Genomic DNA, 23,031 nt, shown 5'->3' on the forward strand with positions numbered 1-23,031 from the left:
CCTAAGATTCACTTTTCTCACCTGTCTTGTTCCCATGGGGGAGGCCTCTGTCTTTCTGGTGTAATTTTCCACCAGGCTCGTTCTGAACTCCCTCATCCTGTGAGGAAACCTGCCCGAGTCTGACCTTCCCCCATGATGATGATGTTCATTGACATCATTTTCTCAAGTCCACACCTCACCCGAGGTTCTGAGGTTGGCAGACAGGTGAAAGCCTGTTTTATGGAGAATAAGAGCTTTGAGGACGTCAGGGCCTCCCCCATAGGAGACGGCCACAGCTCCCAAGGGCTCCCTGCTCCTCTGTAAGTTCTTCTGAATCCTGCAGGCTCATCTGTCTTGCAAAGCGTTCAGGGATGCAGAATGCCTGGGTGCTGGTGACGAGTGGGGACCCGGAGTCTGCACAGAGAGAGCCGGGCCACCTAGGAGGTACTGCTCCTCCTCCGGGGGTGGAGAGCTTTCCTCCTGGCCATGTCCTCCTCTGTGTCACTCTCACAATTCCTCTGGAAAAAAAAAAGAGGCCCAGGGCAAGAGGGTCGTGAGAGGCCAGCGATGGGTTTGTGCTGGGCAGCCTGGCTGATACTGGGCCAAGGGGCCTGCAAGCCGGGGAGGTGGGCATTGAGGTGAAGGCTGCTGCTCCGTCTAGAGTCTGGGGGTAGAGTGGGTGCGGGTGGGGAGGGACCTGAAATGGGGCCAGACCAACTGCCTTGAGGCCTCCTTCCCAGGAGGAAGGAAAACAGGCAGCGCATCTGGGAAAAACAAGGCACCAGGAGAAGCCAAATCATAATAATAATGAAGATGATATCTGGTGCTCTTTGTAGCTGCCACGTAACCAAGACCACTTGGGTAAGTGTTCAGGGTCTCCTGAACTCAGCCTGGAGAGGATGGGGGGCAGGGGTAAGCCACAGGGACCTCCCCAAGCTCTGATGGCCACTGCTCCACATCCCCTCTGCTCTGACTGGCTTAGGCTGCATCTTTGGCTTTTGGGCTCCATCTTTATGAAAGAGGAAAAGAGTAAAGGGCATTCCATGGCTCAACCAGAGTCTGGGCAGCCATCCTGGAGGTCACAGTGACTTTTTTATTCAGGCCACATCAGTCTAATCAAATTATTTTTTTAAGATTTTATTTATTTATTTGTCAGAGAGAGAGCACAAGTAGGGGGAGCGGCAGGCCGAGGGAGAAGCAGGCTCCCTGCTGAGCAGGAAACCCGAGGCAGGACCTGAGCCACCAGGCGACCCCAGTCTAATCAAATTATTAAAATTTATTAAAAGAGGTACTAATTCAGAAAGACTTCAGTGCGTCATAAATAATCTGTTCTTGGATGTTCAATTTTAAGGCTGCCTGAAGAAAAGGACCTATTATTATTATTATTATTATTAAAGGAAATTCCCTTTGAGAAAACTGTATAATAGATGTCTGGGACCCAAGCCTTCCTTTTCCACTTGTAGAATAAGCTAGAATAAGCCATTGAGCTGATGGCACTGAGTGGGCTATTTTTAAATGTTTGCACAAGGACAAAAATTAAGAAAGAAATTTACATTTTTTCCAATTATTCTCCAGTCCTGTCTCCCCATGGCCTCCATCATATGAGAACAACTCACTTGCCATATGCCTTGACAGAGCCTTCTCCCTTTCCTTCCCCTGGTCTGAGCTAGTTGGAAATCCAAGGTCAAGATTAACTTTAGCCAGGGGCGCCTGGGTGGCTCAGTCATTAAGCGTCTGCCTTCGGCTCAGGTCATGATCCCAGGGTCCTGGGATCGAGCCCCACATCGGGCTCCCTGCTCAGCGGGAAGCCTGCTTCTCCCTCTCCCACTCCCCCTGCTTGTGTTCCCTCTCTAGCTGTCTCTCTCTCTGTCAAATAAATAAATGAAATCTTAAAAAAAAAAAAAAAAGATTAACTTTAGCCAAATATATCCTGGACCAAGCCTGGCTGTAACAATAAAAATAACTCCAGCTCTGCTGAATAGCAACTTTTTAGCATGAGTCAGAGCCAAACAATGAAAAAGTAAGCCGGGGGGGAAATCTGCCTGTCATTAACAGGGATTTTCAGAGGGAAAGTCCAGTCCCCTTGAAGAGCAGATGAGGAGAGCAGTCAGAGAAGGGACATGGCTTTGCCAAAGCCACACAGTTGCTGAGGGCATCTGGTGCCATAAACCCCCAAATCAAGAGCAAGAATCAAGAGCTTCGGCTGAAGAAAGTGGACCCCAGGATGTGGCGCGGAGGGAGGTCCTGGGATGCAGCCCGAGAGCTGCGGGTCCTGGGGCTGTTCAGGGCTGACGGCCCTATCCGTCCCAGGCAGCTGCCCTTCCTGTGCCATCCCAGACACTTCTGGGGCCTCCCCACATTTGATGAGCAGTGGGGAGCATCTGTCCCGGGCACCTCTACGAGCGGAAACACTAACTGCATTCTGAAGCACTTGGCACTGCATTTTAGTCTACGGGGAGATTTTATACAATAATAACTGCTAATACACACTGAGCACTTGTAATGACAGGCTCTAAGGTTATGTCATCATTTAATCCTCGTCACTACTCTATGAGGTAGGAACTGTTGTTAACCCCATTTTACACAGGACAGCATTTTGGCACAGAGAGGTTAAGTAATTTCCTCAAGGTCACACAGCTAGTAAGTGGCCGATATGAATTCTGAAAGTCTGGTTCCAGAGGCCACACTCCTGAGTAAGTTCCTCATTTTAAATGTACATAAACAGTAACAAGCTAGTCAAATATCATCTAAGTATTGTTGTTGTTATTATTGTTATTAATGGCAATTTAAAGCAAAACAGAAATGGAAAATTTGAAAAACGAATATTAAGCTCTCATGCTACAGTAGATCTTCAGATTATCAGGAATACATTTTGGATTGACTGTGGTAGTCATGTTATTCAGACTCAAGGACCCTAGCAGGCTACAAGTCCTCAGGGAAAAGCCTGGCGCAGTGAAGCGGCAGCAGCAGTCCCTTTGAAAGCCCGCCAGGAAAGGATTCAAGATCTTCCAGAAGCCCGTGCTGCCCCATCGGAGTGCTCCCCTCCCGGCACCACCCCAGCGGCGCCCCCTGAACGTGCAGCCTCTGCCGATCATGCAGCTCAGAGGACAGGACGAGCAGAATCGGTGAGAAACAGTTAGCACCCACCTGCTCCCTTCCATCCCCGAGCTCCCGGCCACCCCAGAATCCTGCCCAAGAAGAGAACACTGAATTTACCTACCAGGTCCTCCTCTGGCCTCAGGTGCACCTTCTTCATCAGGGAGCGGGTGAGGTGGTTACACAAGGAGACAATGCTGAAGGAGAGCTGAGGGAGAGAGAAAAGGGGCTGCCAGGTGAGACTGTGCACAGAGACCTGCCGGAGCTCCCTGCTCCCCACCCCCAAACCCTGACATACCTTCCATCGCCTGCGGACATATTGCCTCTTGAAATTCTCCAGGTTGACCACAGACTCCCTGCGGACCAGGGCTTGCTGGTTGTCCACTGGCTGGGAGACAAAGCAGAATCTGGTGGCTGACACTGGGCTTGGGTCGGCAGCCACCACCCCTCCTTCAAACCCCCAGCCACATGCTGTCCTTAGCCTGACTCTGGCACCTCCTCATAGGGCAGGGCATGAAGAGGGCCATTGCGTTGAGGCAAATGGTTACAGACTTCTCAGCTTTCAGGAGATGCCCTGGTGTCATTATAACACAGACAGACACACACTCTGGCTGGGCTGGAGACTTGTCCTCCCAGAGGGGAAGAATGGGAGGCAGGGCCTTCAATCACGGCTCACTTTGGGGAAGGGTCATTGGACAGCAGTCTAGGATGCCCACTGTGCGCTGGGATGGTACTGGGCTTAGCAAAACAGAGGGCAAATAGAACATTAGGACTCCGTTCAAAAGTAAATTGAAGGAAATAGGGGCTTCAGTGGAGAGGGAGAGGAAGTGGGATGTATAGTTGCCTTTCACAGCCTGGCAGTTAAAGCTCAGCTTAAATCCTGACTTCTCCAACAAGCTGGCCTAGCTTCACTAAGCCTCAGTTTTCTCATCTGTATTATGGGGATAAAAGCTTTATTAAGGTATAATTGACATATAAAAAAACTGGACATGTTTAATGTAAACAATTTGATGAGTCCATTCCCTCTTGAATTCCTCCCTTTCTGTAAAACAAAGTTTTCCTAGAGCAAAAGATAGGTTTCAGAGGTTCTATGAACCCCCTGAAATGGTTTGCAAATTTTAGTGTGCAAACTTGTACATGAATGTTCAAAGCAGCAGCATTGTTCATAATAGCCAAAAAGTAGACACAACTGAAATGTGCATCATCTGATGAGTGAATAAACAAAATTCTCTACAATGGAATATAATTCAGAAATATTATTCATAATACAGTTGACCCTTCAACAATGCAGGGGTTAGGGCACTGAATCCCTACACAGTCAAAAACCCACATATAATTTTTGACTCCCCAAAAACTTAACCATTAATAGTCTACTGTTGACCAGAAGCCCCACTGGTAACATAGTCGACTGACACATATTTTGTATATGTTTTACGTACCGTATTCTTACAATAAAGCAAGCTAGAGAGAATAAAGTGTTGAGAAAATTTTAAGGATGAGAAAATACATTTACAGTGCTGTACTGTATTTATAAAAAAATAATCCACATAAAAGTGGACCCCCACAGCTCAAACCTGGGTTGTTCAAGGGTCCACTGTACTGACAGATGCTACAATGTGGATGAACCCTGAAAACATTATGTTGAGTGAAAGAAGCCAGACACAAAAGGCCATATATTGTATGATTCTATTTACCCAGACACAAAAGGCCATATATTGTATGATTCTATTTACATAAAATGCCCAGAATAGGCAAATTGATAGAGACAGAAATGAGATTGGTGGTTGCCAGGGCTAGAGGGGGGGGCGCTGAGAGATGACTCTGAGAGGGTATGAGGTTTTTTTTTGGATTGACAAAATGTCCCGGAGTTAGATGGTGGTGATTGCTGCACAACCTTGTGAAGATACTAAAGACTACTGAACTGTATTCTTTTAAATGGGGAATTTTATGGTATGTGATTTATATCTCAATAAAAAATTTAATTTAATGGGTGTGTACACATATACATTTCTTCCAAAGAGAGCTGATAGATTTCATCCATTCTCAGAGAGCTCTGTGACCTCAAGAAAATGAACTGCCAGGGATGACCCATATGGTCCCACCCAGCTTGATTTTTCTCTCTGCTCTCACAGCCTCCTCACAGCAATGCCTCATTTGGCTCCTCAGTGACTGCTGTGTGACGCCGCTCGTGGGTTCCTGAGTGCTGGCCTTGTCTCCCATCCACGCTTGGAGCACTCCTCCATTCTTGCTGGTTTTTCATCATGGCGCTTGGCATGGGGAAGCTGGGGCATAGAGCTGGCCCACACTGCTGGGGACCTAAAATCTCCCAGCAGGAGGCGCACTTTCCATGCCCACCCCAGCCCCTGTGCTCCCGGAAGGCCCCTGTGTGTTTCAAAGCCCAGTTCAAACATGACCTTCTGCAAGACAGCTTCCGAAAGGCAGTGACTCTCTCCCTGCCGTGACCGAAATACAGGTGAGCTCCCTCAGTATTTCCCACCAACCTCGGCCAGCTCTGCAGTGGGGCCGTCTCACTAGTGAAAAACACCTTGAGGGCACAGAAATGATTTTCTTCATGGTTTTGTCTGTGTCCTCTGCCCCACCTCCTCCCCACCCAGAGCAGACCCCGTGGGTGCTTAACAGCTATAACGTTAGTTTCCGCGAGTTGCTGAAGAGACACACTGGAATGAAATCCTCGGACCCGGGACCTGCTCACTCCTGCCAATGACAGGCCCGGGCACCTGGATCGGAGGCCGTGACACCATGGCTCCCCAGGGCTCTGCCTGGGAGTCAACAGAGCTCTGTGGGGAGCAGGGAGCAGGGAGGAAAGTGCACATACCCTTGACATTGGAGGGGGGGATGAGAAAGCCAGGGGCTGTTCACTCTCCCAAACTAAAACACTCTTTGGGCCAAAGCCTGAGGGGGAATGAGGGGCGGGGAAGGAGGAAGACAGAGAGGGAAGAGAAGATGCCTGTAGCATCTGGGTCCTGCTCCACCCTGATTTCCTCGTCCCTCTCTCCTTTCCGTCACTGTGGTTCCTACAGTCTGCTTCCTGGCCCAGGAACCCAAAATCTCAGGGTCTTTGCCCTTGCTCCTTCATATATTCACTTTGTCACTTTGTTCGGTCTTTGCTCAAATGTCACTTCCTCAGGAAGCCTTCCTCGACTTCTGTATATAAAATAGCACCCCAACTGCCCCATACAGTGCACTGTGCCTGCACCCTATTTCTTCATAACAGGTGTCACTACCTGACATTTTATTCTGTATTTATTTGTTTTTTGTTACTCTCCCTCTCCCGCACCTCCCAGCAACTAGTATCTCCTTTCCAGGGTGATTTCCTGCCTCCCCAACCCACAGAACATTTCTACCTCTAACTTTACTGATGTCTGCGTTCACTTTTGAGCCTAAGCCCTGCAGGGGACACTTGTACTTCACTTGGAGAGTTTGATGAGGTGGGATCAGCAGACTCTGGGAGGGAAGGGACCTCTTTTTATCCACTTACTGACTGGCACTCTTGCCAGAAGAGAGAGGCCCGAACCCCATGGCTGGAAAGTCAACACGCAGTTAGGGGAATCCCATTAATAAGAATCCTACCTTCCAACTAGTCCAGCAGTGCCAACCATGGAGCAGAGGGGCCCAACTAAAATATGAGGGGGGGACCATTCCCAGAAGCCATTAATGGGAGGTGATGCCATTGCTTCTAGGGCCCTGTCTATGTGCTACACAAAACAGCATGAACTCTGAGAACGGGGCCACCCAGGCATAAATCTGTCAGGCTGGCCTTTCTTAATCAATGGGTCTCCTTGGTTGCCAAGAGGCTCACCACATGCTGACACTGCCATCTAATCCTTGAAAGTCAGAGACGTAAATTCTGCAGTGAAATCTGTTCCCAGAAGGAATGTGGCACCAACACTTTTGATTAAATTAGGGGTGTCGGGGGGGGGATGGGGCTGTGGTCTGCCTTCTCTTGGCCCTCCCCTCTCTGCGAACACACAGTACCCACCTTCCAACCTGAGGTCCTTTGGCCAGAGTATGGGCAATTCTGACCAGGCTCCTAGGAGCATGTTTAGTGTCTCGGAAAAATGTCGGGAAAGGAGGCAAGAAGACAAAACGCTGTGGCTGAAGTCAGGTTTTTTTTATGGAGATGCAAATGGCCTTGACAAAGTCCAGCAGGGTGTGCTGGGTCAGGACCGACGCCCACAGAGCAGAGAGTTGGAACAGCAGCTACCCCCCTGGGCACAAAAAAGGAACTCTCTTTATAAGAAGAGGCACTCCAGATTTCCTCTCAATACCAGGCCTCCTCTAGAAACTGCAAACGGATTGCAACTTTTCAAACCTCCATCTGTGCCATTTCTCCAGCCCCATCCTCCATGGAAAGTCAGCGACACCTGAGCACCCACTTCCATCTCCAGCCTGGGTCTGTCTGTCTCCAGCCCCACCAATCTCCCTTAATCCAGTCTCTCTATAGGTGGCACCTCCAACTCTCCCTTTTGCTGGCTTCGTTTCCCAGTCTTTCCAGGAAAGGAGCACATGAGGCTTATGAGGGCCTGAGTGTCTGCCTCCTTATACATGGGTGGGGCGATCTGTGGAGAGACTGTCTCTGCAGGTCGTCCCGCACATAGAAAAAGGCAATGGAAAGGAGTGGGATGCCCCCTTTCCTTGTCTGACCTGGTCTCACTTTCCAGAGTTAGGGCTCCACACTTTTGACCCTCTTCCCAGGACCTTCAGTTTTCTGAGCAGTTTTTTGTCCCCAGGAAAAGTTTCCAAAGCTCTCCCTCCTGTACTGGTATGGAAGACAGGAGAGCTGAGAGACGACACAACCAAATGCCATGCATGGACTGTGCTTAGATCCTGATTTGAACAAACCACCCACAACAGGACATCCTGGAGAAAAGTGGGGACATGGGATTATGGAATATGTATCCACATGATATTAAGGAATGATTCTTGGTTTTGTTAGGTGTGATAATGGTACAGGAGTAGTATTAAAAAGAAAGTGCTTAGAAATTCATGCTGAAGAATTTATGAGTGAAATAAGTCTAAAGTTTGCTTTAAAATATTCCAGAAACAGCGGTGGTGCAGGTGCATGTGAGATCATGGGCCATAACTTGCTCACTGTTGCAGCTGGGTGAGAGGCATATGGAATTCACTATACTATTTTGGATATTTGTGAAAATTTCCCACAACCAAAAGTTCAAAGCGAAAACACCCCCTCTCTTAAATTTCTGTAAAGCTCCTCTTTTATCTCTGTTTAACAGGTCCAGGCTCCTGACCCTAATCTGGGCTCATGCCCACCCCTCCAAATTCTACGTGGCACCTTCTCAGGCTACAGCTTGGGAAGGAGGTGTTGGGGGGGGGACCCTCCCCGAGAACGTTTCTGACCCTTGCTGCCCCTCTGACCCTTTCTCAGTCCAAATTTATCTCTCTAGTTTTTTGGAATATTGGGTACCTCTATTTTATCACTCAGCATGGCCTTTCCCATCTCCCAGTTCAGAGGCAGGGGGGTGGTTCCCATCTGTCACAGACACTGAGTCTTTTATTCAGGGGTTGTCTTGTCCTTATCTGTCACCTCCCTTCAGAGCCAGAGCACAATCAGTGTTTGTCCAGATGAACTGGTCCCTTCTGCTCCTCAAATATGCCCACTGCTGGGTCTCCTCTACAGGGCAAAGAATCTTCTCCACAGGCCAAGAGTTTCACAGACAAAGGAGAAAAGGCCATTCAGTGCCACAGACATTTCCAGAGGCTGACAGTGGGGTTGGTGGCTGGGCACACAGCCACCTCCCACACGGGCTGGGTGCCCCGCCTGTCAGAGAGAGGTGGGGGGCTGCCGTCTTCATGATCACCTGTGGGGGAGGGTGGGCGGTGCAGGGAGAAGGGCTCGCGGGGGAGACTGACTTCTCCTGCCATTATCACTCTGCCCTGTCCCTTCACTGCCAGCCCCCTCACCGGTTACCAGGCTCTCTCCACCTTTCCTCCCGCAAAGCTGAGCTATCACGTGCCATGTGCATCTGCCTCAGAGCGGGTTCAGGCTGCTGCCTTCCGCAGATGCCAACTCTCCAGCTTCCTTGGGAATCTGTAATCAGGAAGATGTCACATGCTCAGCCTCCCCGACAGCCCAGGGTCGCGTTTGCACAGAGCAGAGGCCAATCTCTCGATATGTGGTGAATGAAAACTCTTCCTTTGTGGCTGATGTGGCCTGGCAGCACCCCCCCAGGCCTTCCTCCCTCTAGGTACCAGTGCAACATTCCCCTCCTGACACCCCATCCGGCCACTGTCAGCCCCGCCCTGCCCTTGACTCCACGGTTAGGACACCAGCTGTAGGCATGTGGCGGGGAATCCGGCGGATCCTCCAGCTGGGCGTTCCACAGGCCTCCTTGGGCTCTCCCCTTGGCATCAAGTTCTGATACCACAGGGTGACAGGAGTTGGACTGGCCAGGTGACAGAGGAAGGTCACAGCCTCCTCTAATTTCCCTGAAAGGCTTGGGGGCACGTCTCAGTTCATTTCAACTTGTGTTCAGAAGCTCTTAGGTACAGAAAAGGGCCTGTTTATAAAACATCTAAATAATAAATAGTTACCAATGACAGGACATGAACACAGAGAGGATGATTCCACGACTGGGAGGAAAACCACTCGTGGTTCTGACCCCAGCTCTGGGGGTGACCAGCTGCATGACTCCCGCCGAGTCTTGTCCTGTCAAATGCTGTAAAACGAGAGCGTCTGGTGGTTCGCCTCTCAGTACCTCCCAGCACGAACGGTGAGTGGCCGGTGCCACGATTCTGGACTAACCGCTTTCCCCTCCCTGTTCCCGGTCTCCTTAACTCAAATCAGCACCAACGTCTTACTCCTGTAGTGCCTTTTATCTCGACCTTCACAAGAAAGTCTAACCTGAGTTACTCAGCTGGGGGCTTCTTTCCTTTAGGAAATCTGGTTGTATGAGGTCAAGGTCTAGTGACATGGCTAAAGGGTGAGTAAGTTCTTGAAGAGACTGGAGACAGGTCATTTGTAGCCAGTCTCCCAGGCAGGGCACAGGAAACAGGGCTTCGCTATCTTCCATTTCCGATTCCAAATGCACACACTTTTGGACTCTGAAATCAGGACTTGTCTTCTAACCAACGGCATCATATCATTACAGTGGGTCCAAAGTGAAGACAGGTGCTCCAGATGAACACACTGCTCCCGCTGGACATCAGGGGCCACCCAACCTCAGACCGTGTGACATTAGATTCTCTGCTTAAGGTTTGTTCGGATCACACGGATTGGGCAAATACAGAAAGCACACCTGCATGAGTACCACCCACCTGGGGCTCCTCTTCTCAGGAGAGGATTTTTCATCCCTCCATCTAGCATTAAGGATGAAACACACGTTTCCTTGCTTTCCCTTTTTGCACGATGGCTTTATTTCTTGGTTTGCCTTCTTCAGTGAAGGTGTCTCAGCTTTGGGGTGGGGGGAGGGGAGGCGGTCTCCTACCTCACTTGGCTTTTTTCTTTCTTATTTTCGGTATCTGAAATAACAACGCATCATGTATTTGATGAAAATATGGTTTCTTACATTTGATAGAAACTGTTTCTGTTACAAATATTATATATGATATTTGAGATGATCTGGCAGGATAATGGAAAAGGAGGTAGGTTTGCATGGGGTCAAAATCTCATGTCTCATCCCAAACCACTTGCCATCTGTGCTGCTCACTGGCCATGCCCTCCCCCCGCCCAGCAGCGCAGGCTGCTGACTAGTCTGGCATCCATCATGGCTCCCCATGATTCTTGGGATGAAGGCAGAGCTCTTTAATATGGCAAAGTACCACTGGTCATGCCTCCTCTCCAGACCCATCTACACCATATATATATCCACCTTATCCTCTCCTTTCCAGCTTCCATGCCCCCTCCACCACTGAGCCCTAGCCCTGACAGCTCCGTCGGGAACACTTCTTTCTCCCTGCTTTGCTTCACGGACCTCGCCTCCAGCATCACCACCTCAGGGAAGCCTTCCCCGACTAGATCAAACCCCTGCTGCCAGCTACACACTTCTCTTTCATAGCATGTGTTCCACCTGCACTTCTGTACTTGCAGAATGTTCTAGATTAATGTTGGAATCCTCTTCCTGACTGTGAACTCCATGAAGGCAGGAAATGAGCCTGTTTTCACTCAACATTGTATCCCCAGTGCCAACCCAACTGCCCGGCAGTTGGCAGGTGCTCAAACATTATTTGTCAATAGACGGATGGGTGAGTCTGGGTATCCCTGCCCTGTAAGCAGAGAATAAACTCCTGGAGCCTGGGGCAGTTAGGGGAAGCAAGAAAGAGCAACAGAGTATCATCAGAAGGGTGCCACTTTTACCACGACCGTGGCCTTGGGCAAATCACAACCTCTCTGTTTCCGCATCTTCAAACTGGGAATAACACCTACCCTGCCTATCTGACAAGGGTGTTTTGTGAATCTGTGAAGTCAGTTTGAAATGATACCATCTGGTCCCTCACCCCCAAGCTTCTAGCCCAGTGCCAGGCCCACACTCCACCACGCTCTGTCCATATGAGCTGGCTGACTGGCCCCTCCAGGGAGATGACCTCACACGGTCCTCAGGGAGGTGTGCTCAAAGCTTGGCGTCAGGCGGGGACCACTGAGCCTGTGCTTCCCAGTCTTAAACTCTCTCAGAGTTTCTCAGCCCTTTCAGGGTCCCAGTGCCCTAGGTACATAAGAAAAGGGACCTTCTTGTTGAGTTCCTTTCGGTCTTCATTCCTAACACAAGGTTGGGGCCTTTAGCTAGAAGGGGTAGAGGGGAAAAGGGGGAGATGCTGCCCCTCGCCTACTGCTCTGCAAGCTGATCTTCAGACAGGGATAGGGCTAGATAGGACCCACGAACCGCACCCTCCAGGACCCACTTCTTGGGACAATTGTCTAAAGGAATGGGGCATTCTACTTATACCTGGCAGAATACATGAACTAGAGGAAGTTGCTAACTTTACCTCTGGACCTGAACTTCAACGTGAAGGTGGATATTTATAGCAAAGTCTCACTATTTCTTCCCAAAGACCTCATCTGAGGGTCAGGCTTCTTAGGTTTCTGTTCCATCCATATCGACCAGCTACGAAAGACCTTGAGTAAGTTACTTGTCCTCTCTGTATCAATTTCCTCAACAGTTACATGGAAATAATAGTAACAACAATAATAATACCACCCACCTTCCTGCTCACAGAGTTCTTTAAAAGATCAAAGATGGAAGTGCTCAGTAAGTGAAAAGCCAGTGCAAATAAAAGGTAATATTTTCTCCGTGCATTTTAAATCCCTCCTTCTGTAGCAGGAAAGCACCACACTGGCTTATTGTTATCCTTAGCTAAGGCAAAGATTGCCCTTTAGTCTGCAGTCCCTAAGGCACAGAGATGGGAAGTGAGGTGTGAACAAATCCATTATTACAAATCAATTATCAAGCATCTCCCCAGGGCCAGCCATCCTCCCTCCAGAGAAGGGTTTGCGGAGGGGTATTCACTTGCAATTGTTTAAACAGCCTGCTGTTTAAACAGGCTGCTCTCTGTGCCAGCCACCCTCCCAGAAACCCAGGTTGGTGAGAGGAGGTGCAGAATGAATAGCTAGCTAGCACCTTCCTGGTTCTGGATTCTGTGAAGGGGGTGGAAGGCTCTGCTACAGACACACACCCCACAGGATAATTCTAGCTGATGCCCTGGCAGGGCACTTGGAAGCACGCTTCTGCAAATCATCCAGGATGCATCACCGACTAGATTCTGGTACTCAGAGCTTCAAGCCGGCCAAGACTTCCTTGCTGGCTGATCTGTCGAGCAGCTCCATTAGGGACTCCCTGGCGTCCCTGTGGAACATGGAGCCCAGGCCATCTGCGTTCCTATTCTCCAGCTGGAAGCTGCCCACCAGTTCCTGGATCCACTGTAGGTCTGCTGAGCACTCCTGCCTTAAAGCTTCAAACTGTGCCTGCAGATGGTCCAATTTCCTGGCCATGCTTCCGAGGCAGTCCCCTGTGGCCTGGATGTCTTCTCGCAGGAGCTTCTTCAAGGACTCCACTTTGCGGAACTCGTACTTGAGCTGGGATAGGTCATGCCGGGCACTCTCGCTCTCCTCTCGGTACCAAGCTTCCTTCTCGTTGTATATGGAGACCAGGGCCTCCACATCGTCCTGGATGGTGTCATGGGTCCCTGCCAGGGCACGGCATCCCTGGTCGACCTGAGCCACGTCCTCTACTACACGGGCAAAACGCTCGAAGTTGACGTAGGTGTTATTGGGGGGCATGCTCGAGTGGCATTTGAGGGTGTATTCTCTCAGGCGCTTGGTCTTCAGCTGGGGAGGTTCTGTCTTCTGCTGTTCCGGGGCTCTGACTTCTCCTTTGGACTGGTGGGTGTTTAGATAGAACAGCCAGAATTAAGTTGATGTCTGATCCGAAGGACAGTTCAAGGTGCAGGCAGAAGGCACACATTCACTGCACGCATCAGGCCACGGGGAGGACCACGGTGGGATGAGCATCCCCACAGATGATGAATAAGATTAAAGAGTACAGGGGTGCTGGCTGCATGCTCACTTCAGGGTGGGGGAGGGGTCCATGGCCATTAGAGGAGGTTTCCACACGCACAGCATTTAGGGAGCTCACACAGGCAGGCAGGCTATAGACAGGACTCTGCAGGCATCCACTCAAAGGTAGGAGCAGACAAGGCCATGGCTGACAGAGGGGAGCTGAGGGACCTTTCTCCTTCAGGGCCGGTTGGCATCCCAGGCCTAGGCAACTCAGCACACTAAGCCTGAGAGACTCCCTCGCTCTGGGCTCTGGGCCCACTCCAAACCTAGAGGGCCCTTGGCCTTCCCCATCCTTTAATGAGCAGATGAGCGTGACCTTCTCCGAAGCATTCCAGCCCTCCCTGCCCTCCATCCTCCACAGGCCTTATTCTTGTGCATCTGCACGCTCAGATCATCCTAGCCAGCCCTCTCCTTGCAATGCAGGTGAATGGGAAATCTAGTGAGACCCAGGGAGTGCACATCTCATCAGTCAGCAGAAGTAGGGCCAGAATCCCGGTCTCCTGATTCTCACCCCACCAAAGTGTTTTGGTTTTTTTTTTGTAAGTAATCTCTATGCCTTGTGTGGGGCTTGAAGGCTTGAACTCCCAACTCCAAGGTCAAGAGTCACATGCTCTGCAGCTGAGCCAGTCAGACACCCCTCGGCAAAGTGCTTTTAACTAGCACTTCACTGTGGGCGCCTGGGTGGCTCAGTCGGTTAAGCAACTGCCTTCGGCTCAGGTCATGATCCTGGAGTCCCGGGATCGAGTCCTGCATCGGGCTCCCTGCTCAGCGAGGAGCCTGCTTCTCCCTCTAACCCTCCCCCCTTTCATGTACTCTCTCTCTCTCATTCTCACTCTCTCAAAATAAATAAATAAATCTTAAAAAAAAAAACAAAAACAAAAACTAGCACTTCACTGTACTGTGACTAGACAGCAAGACCCTCCCCAAACCAGCGGCTGGAAGCCCAATTACGAAGCAGGTTAGGCGGGGAGTCGCCTTCGTGCCCCCACATCCCCAGAGGGAACAGCATTGCTCTGGGGGTGGCCACCTCTCTTCCCCACCAGGCTTCCATCTCTGAGCCCTGTTCTGGTCAGAGTGTCATCCTTTACTCTGAGAGCCGAAAGTTAGAAAGAAGGAGCCTTGGTTACAGAGTTGAGGTTTTAATTGTCATTCCTTTCTCTCTACAACTTGCGAGTCCTGATTTCTGCTTTGAGAGTGCTAGCGACACGTCCTCTGACAAAGTACGCCTTGTAAGATGGACCCAAACATAAAGGGTTTCAACGGAGCTTTGTGAGGTTTCATTTCATAAGTCACCTGAACCTGTGAAATATAAACTTAAACCTATGAACCTAATTTGAACAAATCCAGACCATTTGGCACCCCTGCCCGGCTTTCATCTGTGCCTGAGGGTGGGTGTTTCTAGCAAAGGTCTTTCGGTGGGCCCTCTGCATCTGGCCACCCACCCAGAGAGATTGCCGACCTGCCTGCTCACTGGCACTCCACACCATGCCCTTACCGTGATCCAGGGATGTCTGAGAGCCTCCTGGATTGTGAGCCGTTTCCTGCAACGAGGATCAGAAAACAGTGATGATCCATCAGGACAGAAGCTGAGAGCAACGGTCTCCATTCTTACTCTTGTCAGACCCGCACTGTGGCATTCTTTGACCATTGCCATCGAACCAGAATAATGGGGGATGCAGAGACGGATGGGGAACTGGCTGAAGTCCCCGCATTCCAGAGAAAGTGGTCCAGACAGGCCCCTCAGTAGAGTGAGTGACATTACGTAAACCCTCATCTTTGGTCCCGAACTTGAAGGGCCTAACGCCACACTCTGTAAGAGTCATTAAGTGCTCTTGTGAGCGTTAGCTCTCCACAGACCATGAAACCTTGGTGTTTTTCTATTTGCTTCCCAGATCCCTCTTCCGTCCTTCCTGCTCTGGTAGGGACCTGACCTAGCACTGCCTTTGGATGGGGAAACCAGGCCCCTGCCCTTTAGAGGACCCCATTCTGGCTCTCTCTGAAGTCTGTGGGACCAAGGGGACATGGCCTTCTAGAATCTGGAGATCTCATTCCTGTCCCATCTAGTCATGCTCTGGGCACCCAGCACCTTAGAATCCGCGGCCTATCTCCTGCTTTGACTCCAGAGCCAAGGGGCTCACCCTGGGCCCTAAGAAGGGGTAGGATTAGCATGTCTCCTATTCTCCCACTTACTGGCCCCGCTGAGTCTGCCTCCCCCAACTCCCACCTGAATTGGTTTAGAAACTCTGCCACCTTCCTTTTCAAATCCTAGTTCTAGGCGCCTTTGGGACAGACGGGAAAAGATGATGTGCCCGAGAGAAACACAGGCTGATTTTCAAACGTGCACGCGCGCACACACATACACACAGAGTTATTTGTATTCTGGCAAGAAAGAAAGCAGAAAGACTTGAGCAAGCAAGATGAATGCCAAGTTTCAGCTAATCCACACTTCTCAGCACCCGCCCAGATTAGACCACAATGGTGCAGATGGCAGCCCATGGCAAAGTAGGGACAGAATGACATGTCTTTGGGAGAGGGGACAGGAGAAGCTCAGTACCCAAGAAGCTCATGCCTTCCTCTCTCTTCTTACCGGGTGTCTTTAACCAGAAGCTTCCGAATGAAGTCCTTGGCGAGCTCACTGGTCTGGCTGAAGAATTCCTCGTCAAAGTCATAACTCACTGCTGTGATATTTGCTAGCGTTTCCTGCTTCGTGTCTCCCAGGAAAGGGGATGCTCCACTTAGGCTGAGCACACAGAGAGGTAACACGTGACTGTAGGTAAGTAGACAGAGGTGGGGGTGATGGAGTCAGGGAACCCTGACTCGTACTATTGCATGGGGATGGGAGGCTCCTAGCAACACCGCCTGCCCCCCTCTGGGCAGCCAGTCAGCAGCCTTTTCAGCTAACAGTTGAATTCAATCTGCTTTATGGAGCTACTACTAAGTACGTGACAGAGAGAAACTGTGTCTGCAAGGAACTTAAGAGGAGGGACATGGCTCTTCATAATCCCAAGCAGAATAAAGCAGAAAAAATGGAAGACCAGATGGAGGACTAGGGGAGCACAGGACAGAGGGGAAACCCAGTGCAGGCTTCATGGGGGAGTTGACATTTGTATCAGCTGTGTTTTGAAGAATGAAGAGGTTGTCAGCAGTCAGAGGAGATGAAAGTTCTTCTAGACTAAGGGAGCAGCTTGAGCCAAACCTGAGAGGTGTGGGAAGAGATGGGCCATTAGGGCCTAGATAGGTGTGTGAAGTTCCCTTGCAGGGTTTGTCAAGAATGTATCATTCAGATAGTGACTCCCAAATCTACTGTTTCCTGACTCATATTGGGATACCTCTTATGGGATACCTCTCCCTAGATGTGCCATTGTCACTGTGCCCTAACCTCCCTCCATGAGCTCCCTGCCTTGATTAATGATGTCCCTTCACGGATGCACCCAACCTAGAACACAGGGACCACCTCTGACTCTTCCATCCATTCCCTCACCACATCTAACTGGCCCCAAACTCTTGTTGGTTTTATCTACTAAATATCTCTTGCAGGTCATCCCCAACCCACTGCCACTTGCTTGGCATAGTGGCAGCAAGGTACACTGGCAAAATTTTGATATTTCAGTCCTGGATTTGAATCCCAGCTCTGCTACTCAATAGCTGTGTGAACCTAGGTAAGTTACTCAACCTCTCTGAGCTGCAGTTTCCTTCTCTATAAAATGAAGAACATAAAAGCCTCCACCTCACGTGATTTTGTAAAGAATAAATACACTGGGGCGCCTGGGTGGCTCAGATGGTTAAGCATCTGCCTTCGGCTCAGGTCATGATCCCAGGGTCCTGGGATCGAGTCCCGCATCGGGCTCCCTGCAGAGAAGGGGGCCTACTTCTTCCTCTCCCTCTGTTGTTCCCCCTGCTTGTGCTCTTTCACTCTCTCTGTCAAATAAATAAATAAAATCTTAAAAAAAAAAAAAAGAATAAATACATTGACAATGCTCCGGGCAATATTGCTCATTCTAAGCGCTCTGGAATTGGTGGCCATTATTTCTGTCTTTGAACCCAAAGAACCTTCTATGACTCCCCATTTTCTACAGGATCACATCTAAACTCCGGGGCAGGACATCACAAGTTAGTTCCTGCTACCTCCTCAGTACATTTCACCACACTTAACAGGCACACTGCTTCCTTCCCCAGCAGACAGCCCTTCCCTCCCTTTCCACCTACAGAATCAATCTCACTCTGTACAGCCCAGTTCAGATAAATCTCAATCTCTATCTCGTTAAATCTTCCACAGCCCCAGCAAACCAGTGCCCCTCCCAGCCATGTCTCACAGAGACGTGTTCATACATCCAGCGTGACTTTGGTCCCACTGAGTGCGACTTAGCTGTGTGGTGTCTCCCCCCGACACAGACAGCTCCAGGCAAGCAGGGCAGACCTCCTTCATGTCAGCATCCTGCATACCTGGCCCAGCGCCTGCCACAGAGCAGGCACTCAAGAAATTGTGTGGGACTCCAATGAGCTGCAAGAAGGCTATGTGCCTTGTACACACTGAAATTTCTCAATATTTCAATACGGAAATCAGAGTTTTGAAAAAAAAAAATCAAGGTTTCAAGAGCCAACGCAGAATCTGGAACCATCGAGCACTGCATCAGATTCTTTCTCTGCATCCAATTCCTCTGGGGCTTTTAAAAAGTACTGATGCCTAGGCGCACCTGGGTGGCTCAGTCCATTAAGTGTCTGATTCTTGATGTCGGCTCAGGTCATAATCTCAGGGTCCTGGGATAGAGCCTTTCGTGGGGCTCTGCGCTCTGCGGGGAGTCTGCTTGAGGATTCTCCCTCCCCTCTCCCTCTGCCCCTCCCCCAACCTGTGCGCATGTGTGCGCGCGCTCTCTCTCTCTCAGTAAACACATAAATCTTTTTTAAAAAACTGATTAAAAATAATGATGCCCAGACTCCATCCCTAGCAATCCTGAGATAACAGATCTGCAGTGGATCTGGGCAGCGGTAGGTATTAAAAGGTCTAACGTGCAGCCAGGATCGAGACCTTCCTCCGCAGCTCAGGGGGGTCCACCACGTCGTACAGAGCTTCCAGTCTGTGGGCTGCTGGAAAAGTCAGAGAACTGGCGGATGGGGGTGTGGGGCGCTGGAGCCCCCACGGCGCCTCTGGCTGTGGGCAGACTCTTACCCAGTGTGCCCTAAAAATAGCACGTCCCAGGTGTGCAGTGAGGGGAAGCACTGCTGGAATGCACGCTGACTCATCAGCCACGTGCCACGTGCCAGAGCCGCGCCGGTAGCTTTGCAGGTGGCGGCTCATCTAAGCCGCCCAGCACACCCGTGGGCAGGAAGTTTGAGATTCTTATTTTCCTGATGAGGAAAACAGGCCCAGAGGTTAAGTATCTGCCCAAGGCCACAGAGATCGAAAGTGACAGATCCACTGCACATGGAGCTCCACGGGAAATGGCTACTTAAGCAACTTAATACTTCGGGGCTGGGAAAGAGGCTCTGGGGAGAAACAAGAGAGCTTGTGAGAACTGGGGAAGGAAGGGGAGAGGGGGCAGAAAGACGCGGGATCGGGGAAGGCATGGCAGCCCGGAGGGCCGGACTAAGGCTTCTGGGCGAAAGCCGACTTGGTCACAGGACGTGCAGCCTGGGTGAGGCTGAGCCTGTGTGTCTGGCCACAGTGGGGATGCTGACAAGGATCCACCTCCGCCCCGGGGCCGAGCGTCTGAAACGGAGCTAAGAGCACAGACCGCCAGGTGTGCCGTCTGGATCGAACACATCTGGCTCACAGGAAATGAGGAAATGAGGAAAATCAGTAAATTCAATCGGCCTGCCCCTCTCTCATTCCTCCCGGGTCCCCTGGATCCAAGCTAGGTCGGCGCCCCGGCATTGGGGATACTCACAGGATGTATGTGATGACGCCTATGCTCCTGAAAAACAAAAAAAAACAGGCCAGTCAGAGCCACCTGGCTCTGGTCCCAGCCCAGCAAGGGACTCCCCCGAACGGTCCTCAGGGGAAGGGGTCACTTGCCCCTCCACGGCGGCCTAAAGATGCCATCTCAAGCCCATGACCCCCTCCATCCTGCCCCTCAGCAGCAGCCAGGGATGCGTCTGGAGTCATCGAGCTCTGGACATTCAATCCGAGGACCCGAGTTCAAGATCAGGCTCTTGCACTCGCAGGCTGTGATTGCGACAAGTCCCTTATCATCCATCTCTGAGCCTCTTTCTGGTCATAAAATGAGGGTAATGAAAACTACCTCACAAACCTGCTGCGTGGATTTTAGAAAACCAGGCAATCAGGGTACTCAGCCAACTATAAAGCCCTGTGCAAATGAAATGAGTCCTCTCTGTGCAGAAAATCCGCTACAGTATCCCCGGGCCCCACCCAGTGCTTAGAGCCTAAGAGGCTCTCAGTGATGACTTGGTTAACTGAATGAGCTATCGTTACTATTTCTTTTTCATGGCTGTGGCAGGCCTCAGGGCTGAGCCTGTACTTGCAGCCTCACTTCTCCCCTGGTCTCTGTGTGGCCATGTTCTAACTGGCCTCAGGTCCAGGCCTGGCTGCCTCCAGCTGCCTGGGCCGCGGGTCCGGCACACTTGGAGCAGCCAGAGGCTCCGAATGTGTGGAGAAAGGGGTTTTCATGGTCGAGGGGGATGTCAGCCGGAGCCGGGGTCTGAGGCCTGCTGCTTTTGAAAGGATCCCTAGGTCACGTGGGTGGCCTGTACAACTTACCACATGTCAGCCTCCAGGCCCAGGGGCTCGTAGTTCACAATTTCTGGAGCTGAAAGAAGCCATATTGAAGAATCAGCAGGAGAATGAAAATGAGAAGACATGGCTCGAGAGAATTTTAGGGTGTTTGGTGACAAATGTCCCCCTCCTGAATCCTCACTAAGGAAAAATCAGAGCAACAGATGGAGATAATTCTGGGCATAAGAATTTTGAGAAATGAAGTTGCCGGTTATTCTGGTGGAAAGCTTTTACACAGAGGCCTTCGTAGTGAGGAAGAGGGACACCTGGAAGAGGAAGAGCAGGGTGGCATGAGGAAGATGCAGGAAGGGGAAATGGGACCTAGCAACAAGGCCTGCTTTAGAACTCTCTGGTGGAAACCAGTTAGGTCAGCGCTGGAAGGTGATAATAAAGAAAAGAAGGCAGAGGGGGAATCCACATTCCTGAGTCTGGCCTGAAAGAGGGGCACCTCCCCACTGAGTTGAGAAGGAAGACATTGTGGGGCCAATGACATGATGAGCCTGAGGTGCCCGAGGGTCATCCAGGCAAACATGTCCTGGGAACGGGAGAGGGAGTCAGAACGATCAAAACCTGAGTCATTCGTTGTACAGGTGGAAACAGGAGCTGTGTGGATGACATGGTGACCAGGAGTGGGTGCAGAGTCTAGGAAAGAAGATTCTACCCAGGACAGAAGAGAGCCAAGTGCTGCCCAAAGATCCAGCAGGCAAGCACTTGGAAAGTGAGTAATGTCCAGAAAGTGCCCGGATGGTGGAAGTCGAGATAAGAGTTAGACGACGCCATAAAAAAACTTGGCCATGAAACAGAGGAGAAAGAGAGGTGAGTAGCTAGAGAAGAGAGAAGGGCTGAGCCTGTTTGATCATAATGGCAAAAGGGAGACAGTGGGAAAGGCGTTTCTTCATCTAGAACAATATTAAAACCACTGCATCTAGGGGGTGTGCCCACCTTCCCACCTGTCCCTACTTTGAGACACAAGGAACCACTTTTCTGGCTTATTTTTTAGCTTCATAAAAATGATGTCATACTAGATATGATGTAGTCACTTGGTGCCCCCCCCTTAACATTATGCTTCTAGCATTCATTCAGGGTTCATCCAGGGTCTTTCGTTTTCACTGCCATGTAACAGTCCACTGAGCAAATATATAGCATCTTCCCTTCACGGTCCTCTCAGTGATCATTTGGATGGTTTCCACTTCTTTTCTTACTGGAACAACATTGCTATGAGCTTTTTTTGCACACGTCTCCTCACAAACATGAAAGACTTCCTCTTGGACAGTGATTCATGGTGCGGTCTGAAGACAGTCCCTGGTCCAGACACACCAGGTACAGAAATTGGGAGTAAGCATTTAGAAACTCGTAGAGCAACTTGACATTGCCGTGACATTCAAATTGTGATAATTTTTCTAGGGATTTATTTTTCTCGTATCTCACTGAAGAAGCAGTCCAGGACAGATTGAAGACTTTTTTTTTTTTTAAAGGATGTTAGCATTTTATTTTTTTTTAAAGATTTTATTTATTTGAGAGAGAGAGAATGAGAGATAGCTTTTCCCAGTCTTTCACCAAAGAGAGTTTGAGAAACACAACTCATTTTCCAAGCTTATCTGCTTGATATGCATATACACGCACTTCTGTCCTCTGTGTGCTTTTGTTGGTCCATTTTCTTCTGTGCTTTCCTTCTTTCTTGTTTTTTTTTTTTTATTACTTTTCTTATTGTTTTCCCCCCTACTTATATTTTTGTAATGGCCACTCTTGAGACTTTAGAATGGCTATGTAACAAATTCTAACATAAAGCAGTGTTTTGACCTTCCTTTAACAATACAAGAACCTTAGAACACTAATTTCAAGCAGTCTGTCCTAACATTTTCTTCAACTTTTAGTTCTTATTTTAACCCCACAATTAAAACATTATTATCATCATTTTAAACAGAAAGTGTTTATATTTGCCTATTGTTTACTCATTTCTTCGCTCCTACTACTTGTTGCATTGAGACTTCCCCTCAAAGGTCATTTTATTCACAAGCACATCTTTGGGAGTTCTATTAATAAATGCCCGTTGGTGGTTAATTGTTTCATGGTTTGTCTTTTTTGTTGTTCATTTGTAATTTTTTGTTGTTCATTCTTGAAATATAACATTCCTGGGTATGCAATTATGGGTCCTTTTTTTTTTTGAGGATGTAATTGACTTTTATTAAGCAATTCATGAATCAGCATCCCATCTAGCAAGTAGAGATATGCTCCCTATTGGTTTTTTATTTTTCCTCAGCTCTTCGAAGATAATATTCTATCAGACATCGGCTTCCATTGTTGTTTTGAGAAGTATGCTGTAGGTCTAATTTTTTAAAACTTGTATTGATTGATTGATGATCTGTCTTTTCTCTCTGGCTACTTTTAAGATGTGTTTGCCTTTGGTAACTTATAGTTTAACTGTAATGTTAGCTTTAGTATAACTATAATGAATTTACTTTTATTGTTTTCTGTTTGATATACATGTCCTTTCTGTGTCTGGGGATGCACGTTTTTACAACAGTTCTGAAAATTCTCAGCCATCTTCTTCAAACATTGCTCCTCTGTTGTCTCCATTCCCTCCTCTGGGATTCCAAACAGACCTATGTTAGGCTTTCCATTTTTACCCTCTTACACTTGTCCTCTATTTCATATTCCCGTGTCTTTGTCCTTCTGTGGTATTCTAGCTAATTTT

The 23,031-nt window shown here is 49.5% G+C and overlaps 1 protein-coding gene across 10 annotated transcripts in view; it reads right to left on the reverse strand.

The window, feature by feature from the left end:
- Positions 1-330: 330 nt before the first annotated feature.
- Positions 331-23,031, reverse strand: part of DAPK2 (death associated protein kinase 2) — a 116,576-nt gene continuing 93,875 nt past the window's right edge. For 3 of the 10 annotated variants that reach the window (XM_088024848.1, XM_088024845.1, XM_028099988.2), the window contains 5 exons: positions 20,322-20,370; positions 19,492-19,518; positions 16,194-16,373; positions 15,102-15,147; positions 10,584-13,426 (listed from right to left, as the gene is read on the reverse strand). In XM_088024848.1, the coding sequence (XP_087880974.1) occupies positions 12,818-13,426; positions 15,102-15,147; positions 16,194-16,373; positions 19,492-19,518; positions 20,322-20,370 (911 nt within the window). In that variant the 3' untranslated portion in view covers positions 10,584-12,817. Of the gene's footprint in view, positions 498-3,199; positions 3,284-3,373; positions 3,464-10,583; positions 13,427-15,101; positions 15,148-16,193; positions 16,374-19,491; positions 19,519-20,321; positions 20,371-23,031 lie in introns of those variants that run through there. The other 7 variants (XM_028099990.2, XM_028099989.2, XM_088024849.1 and 4 more) reach the window with 5 other exon arrangements.

This window comes from Eumetopias jubatus, unplaced genomic scaffold, assembly GCF_037043125.1.
Source record: "Eumetopias jubatus isolate StellerSeaLion01/CBP00866 unplaced genomic scaffold, mEumJub1_p1.0 scaffold_7, whole genome shotgun sequence".
Classification (NCBI taxonomy): domain Eukaryota; kingdom Metazoa; phylum Chordata; class Mammalia; order Carnivora; family Otariidae; genus Eumetopias; species Eumetopias jubatus.